The 4,749-nt window shown below is 42.6% G+C and overlaps 1 protein-coding gene across 3 annotated transcripts in view; it reads right to left on the reverse strand.

The window, feature by feature from the left end:
- The window catches only part of rcbtb1 (regulator of chromosome condensation (RCC1) and BTB (POZ) domain containing protein 1), a 6,984-nt gene extending 3,489 nt beyond the window's left edge, over positions 1-3,495 (reverse strand). For all 3 annotated transcript variants that reach the window (XM_037696440.1, XM_037696439.1, XM_037696438.1), the window contains exons 1-7: positions 3,370-3,495; positions 3,145-3,295; positions 2,898-3,064; positions 2,565-2,723; positions 2,388-2,495; positions 668-810; positions 486-549 (exon numbers count right to left, since the gene is read on the reverse strand). In XM_037696440.1, the coding sequence (XP_037552368.1) occupies positions 486-549; positions 668-810; positions 2,388-2,495; positions 2,565-2,723; positions 2,898-3,064; positions 3,145-3,295; positions 3,370-3,495 (918 nt within the window). The remainder of the gene's footprint in view (positions 1-485; positions 550-667; positions 811-2,387; positions 2,496-2,564; positions 2,724-2,897; positions 3,065-3,144; positions 3,296-3,369) is intronic.
- Positions 3,496-4,749: the final 1,254 nt, after the last annotated feature.

Raw genomic sequence — 4,749 nt, forward strand, 5'->3', positions numbered from 1 at the left:
GTTTGCAGCGTGGTCCTGTTTGCAGCGTGGTCCTGTTTGCAGCGTGGCACCACCAGCAGCATGGTAATGTTAGCAGTGAGGTTTTCAGCAGCATGGTCCTGCTAGCGGTGTGGTCCCATTAGCAGCATGGTCCTGCTAGCGGCGTGGTCCCTTTAGCAGCATGGTCCAACTAGCAGCATGGTCCTGTTGATTTGTGACCTTGACCTTAGAGCTGGGGTGATGAAAAAAATTACACAGCAGGCCGTGCGTTGCTGGTGTGTTATGCTTTGTTAAATTATCTCGAACGGATGAAGTTATGGGCGGGATGAGAGAAAGTTTACGAAGGGATAAAAACAAAACACATCCGTCTTTCCTAAAAATTTGACAATCCACTTAAAAACAAACAAAAAAAAAACTTTTTCTGATCAAAAATCCTTTAAAAAAAACTGTCCGTTTCAAAATGAGCTAACGTAGGATCAAATTGCCAACAATGCAAAGCTGCGTACCTTTCCGCTCTGCGTCTTGGCTGCAGAAGTGTGCGCAGAGTGGCAGGCTGCAGCTTCCACGACCCTGCAGAAGAAGAGGCGCGGTCACGCATTCACACACCGAAACAAGAAATGCCCGTTTAGGGTTGAACTGCGGTGACGGAACAAAGACAGGAAGCAGGAAGGGTCAGTCTTCACCACACCTCTCCTTGTCGGCCATGATCTGCACAGGACTCAGGTGGTTGCTCTTGCTGCCGGTTCCCAGTTGCCCATAAGCGTTTGCTCCCCAGGCGTACAGCAGCCCTTCATCCGTCAGCGCCAGGCAGTGTGCGTAGCCCGCGACGACCTGGAAAACAGACAAGAGCTGACTGTGTTGCACAGCTTTGCAGTAAAATAAATAAATAACTAGAGGAATTACATTTCCTGCGAAAATGCTGTGTGAATGCTTGCTTATTGTTGAAGAGCTTGCGGAAAAACAGCTAAAATTAGCTAAAAACAATGGAAGAACAAGCCTAAATTAGCAGAAGAAAGCAGAAAGAAAAAAAAGTTTGCTGAATTAGGTTTAAATAAGCAGAAATGAGCGCAAAAATTAGGAATTTAGCAAAAGAAAATAGCTGAAAAGTAGCTGAAAGGGCAGAAAGAAGCTTAAGCTACCAGAAGGAGGTGGAAGGAGCTGAAATGAGCTAAAAAAAAAAAGTGGAATTGTCTGAAAAAGCTAAGTTTAGCACAAAACAGCTCAAAAGTAACTGAAAGTAGCTGAAAAGGCAAAAAGAAGCTTAAACTACCAGGAGGTGGAAGGAGCTGAAATGAGCTAAAAAAAGTGGAATTAGCTGAAAAAGCTAAGTTTAGCACAAAACTGCTGAAAAGTAGCTGAAAAGCAGAAAAAAGCTTAAACTACCAGAAAGAGGTGGAAGGAGCTGAAATGAGCTAAAAATGTGGAATTAGCTGAAAAAGTTTAGTTTACAACAAAAACAGCTAAAAAGCTAGCTGAAACGGCAGAAAGAAGCTTAAATTACCAGAAAGAGGTGGAAGGAGTTGAAATGAGCTAAAAAATGTGGAATTAGCTGAAAAAACTAAGTTTAGCAAAAAACAGCTAAAAAGTAGCTGAAAATGTAGAAAAAGCTTAAATTAGCAGAAGAAAGCTGAAATAGGCTGAAAAAAGTTGAAAGGAGTGCAAAACACATGGAATTACCTGAAAAAGCTAAAATTAGCATACAAACAGCTAAATAGTAGCTGAAACAGCAGAAAATGTTGAAGCTTGCAGAAATAAGCTGAAAGGAACATAATAAACTGAAATTAGCAGAAAGAAGTTAGAAGGATAAAAATGTAGTTAGCAGAAATAATCTTGAAAGGAGCAAAACAGCAGAAATTAGCTGAAAGTAGCTGAAAAACAGTTTAAATTTGCAGAAAGAAGCTGAAGCAGAACAAAATGTGAAAGGAGCAGTTAAAGGTTGTAAACACATCTAAAGATTTGAAGGATGTAAAATGAGCTCAATTCATTTTCTTTAAGGGAAAAAAAATGGCAAAACAGGCTAAATATTTCAAAAAGCTAAAGCTGCACCAATACCAAAAGTCACAGCAGGATTGTCCTGGAAGAGCCGAACGTTTTAATTTATGATTTGTTGAAATAGCACAAAAAACTGGGGGACAAGAGTCGCGCAGAAAAACGTATAGAAGAAAAATGGATCACAGAAAAATGGATCACAGAAAAATGGATCACAGAAAAATGGATTGCAATAGAGTAAATGCTTCATAAACATCCAGACCGTGATCTAACAGATAATCCTTAGATAGAGAACTACTAATTGGCTTTTCTGTATGTGAATGTTTCTGTAAAGTGCCCTGAGACAACTTTGTTGTGATTTGGTGATATATAAATAAACTGAATTGAATAAAATCGAGTGAGGCCATTTGGTGTCTCACCTGCTGAATGCACTTCCCTTGGAGCTCAGCAAGGCGGCAAGGACACAGCTGGTTTCCATTAGTCCCAATACCTAGCTGCCCATTCCCGTTGGAGCCCCAGCTGTAAACCTAACAAGACAAAACAACCTGTCGTGGAGTTCAGATTCCTTAAGATGACCAAATAAAAACCTCCTTTACCTCGCCGTTGTCCACCAGAGCGATGGAGGAGGTCTGTCCACACGAGACGCCCACTGCGGTCTTCCCCTGCAGGCAGCCGGTGACCTTCCTGGGGTACGGCTGGTTGGCTGTGGAGCCGCAGCCCACCTGGCCACAGTTATTATACCCCCACGCAAAAACCTACCGGGATGTAGGAACCAGTTACACACCTGTCATGTGCTGAAAGACTTAAAAGAAAACACTTTAAACTCTCCTTTAGCTAAAGTTTACATAGATTACAGAGAGAAAAAAAATGCAATAATACAGTTTCTAAACCAGTAAACGAAATGCAAAAAGATCAAATTAAACACTTACGTCTCCCTCCAGAGTGAGAGCTAGAGAATGGTGCGAGCCGCATGCCACCTCGGTCACTTTCAGGTTCTGCAGGTTGGCCGTGATGGACACCGGGGAGAGGCTGGAGTTGGTGGAGCCGTTCCCCAGCTGGCTGTAACCGTTGTGCCCCCAGGCGAACAGATGACCGCCTGCACAAAGACGCCTGCCCGCCATTAGAAGTTATAAACCAGCTGCTTCAACTAGCTGGCGGTACGGGAGAATAGCTTGCCTTCTGTGGCTAACAACACATGAGGTCCGCTGCCGTAGCTGAAACTGACCACCTTCTTTCTCCTCAGGAAGTCCAGTCTCTTGGGCACAATGGCGCTCGCGCCGTCTCCAGTTCCAAGGCAGCCGCTGCAGTTCAAGCCGAACGCAAACATCTGACGACACAAAACGTCCAATGAAAACTCCTATCAACACAAAAGGATTACCGGACGGCGAGCGTTTCACACACCTCGTTCGCACGAGTGACGTAGATGGCTTCGTTGGCCGACGTCCCGAAGACGCAGGCCTGTCGGACCGCGGCTCGCTCCTCGCTGCTCAGCACCGTGAACAGGGGCCACTTGCTGACGTCTACCATGGCTCCTGCAGAGCCCAGCTGTTGTAGGTGGTGACGAGGAGGAGGAGGAGGGGGAGTCTGGGAAGGAGACACTGGATGGTGAGGGGAAGGAAGGACGTTAGGAGGAGGAGGTGAGGCTGGTGGAGGCGAGGAGCAAGGACCAGAACCATCCCTGCTGACGCTTTGAATGAAACGTAAGAACACAAGTTTTCAGTGAGAAACACGTTTTTTTTCTTCTCAGTTTCTTGAGATATGACCAGAAATGGCACTTGGAACAGTTCTACGTGTCTGCATAAGCAATGGAGCTTATAATCTATTTAAAGGGTGCATAAGATTCTCCTGAATAAAAGTGAAAACAGAAAAGAGCCACGCCGTCAAAGAAGCACATGCAAATGCATATACGCCACGTGCTTAAGAGTTTAAAATTTACATTAAAACTCGTTGTTTTACTTCTAACTTAAAACCGAATACTTGAAAAAGATCTCTGTCAAAAAGATTTGTTGGAATTGCTTGATGTCCTGGTCAAACAAGCAGGGATTTCTTAAATTGGGCAATATTTGAATGGAGTTTGGCGGAAATTTGAATCAAGGCACACACGATGAGTGAGCATTATCAGCGAAATAAAACTGCGTCATTCATAACAAAGGCTTTACTTTTACCTTAAAGTTAAACATATATGCATTTAAGTCATTTTTGTAAGGCACTACGTCAAGTTTCAGGCAAAAAATAAATAAAAAAGTTGCTAGTAGTAGTAGCCGTTTAGTTCTTCCTACCTACAGCATCTCTCCATAACAAAGAACAAACTGCGAACAAACATACAGACAATAACACAATTTAAAAGGGATAAACATCAAAATACAAAAAGAACAAAAGCTACTATTTTAATTATTAAAACAGCATTATTACTTTAGTTAATAAAGTCGATTACCCGGTGTTAACGGCAGCCGGACATTAAACTGCGCATGCGTCGAACTGGACTAGTTCTTCTTCTTCGTTTCCTAAAATCGCAGCCGGTCAGAGCGACACTGCCCCCTGTGGTGGTCACATTTAATTAATTGTCTGAAAAGTCTATTTCTCCTGCAAAGATTTTATCCATGTTGCTTCAGTTTGAAATAAGATTGAAGATCAGGGAAAGTGGATGAAGTTCTGAATTGTATTTGTTTATATATTCGTGTACATATCGTTTTAACTAAATGCACTTTTTTTCTGAATTAATACTTTAAAATTATTAACAGTATGTACAATATTGACATATTTAATTGCGCATGCTGGCAT

Source organism: Nematolebias whitei, chromosome 23 (assembly GCF_014905685.2).
Source record: "Nematolebias whitei isolate Nwh7 chromosome 23, NemWhi1, whole genome shotgun sequence".
NCBI classification, from domain to species: Eukaryota; Metazoa; Chordata; class Actinopteri; order Cyprinodontiformes; family Rivulidae; genus Nematolebias; species Nematolebias whitei.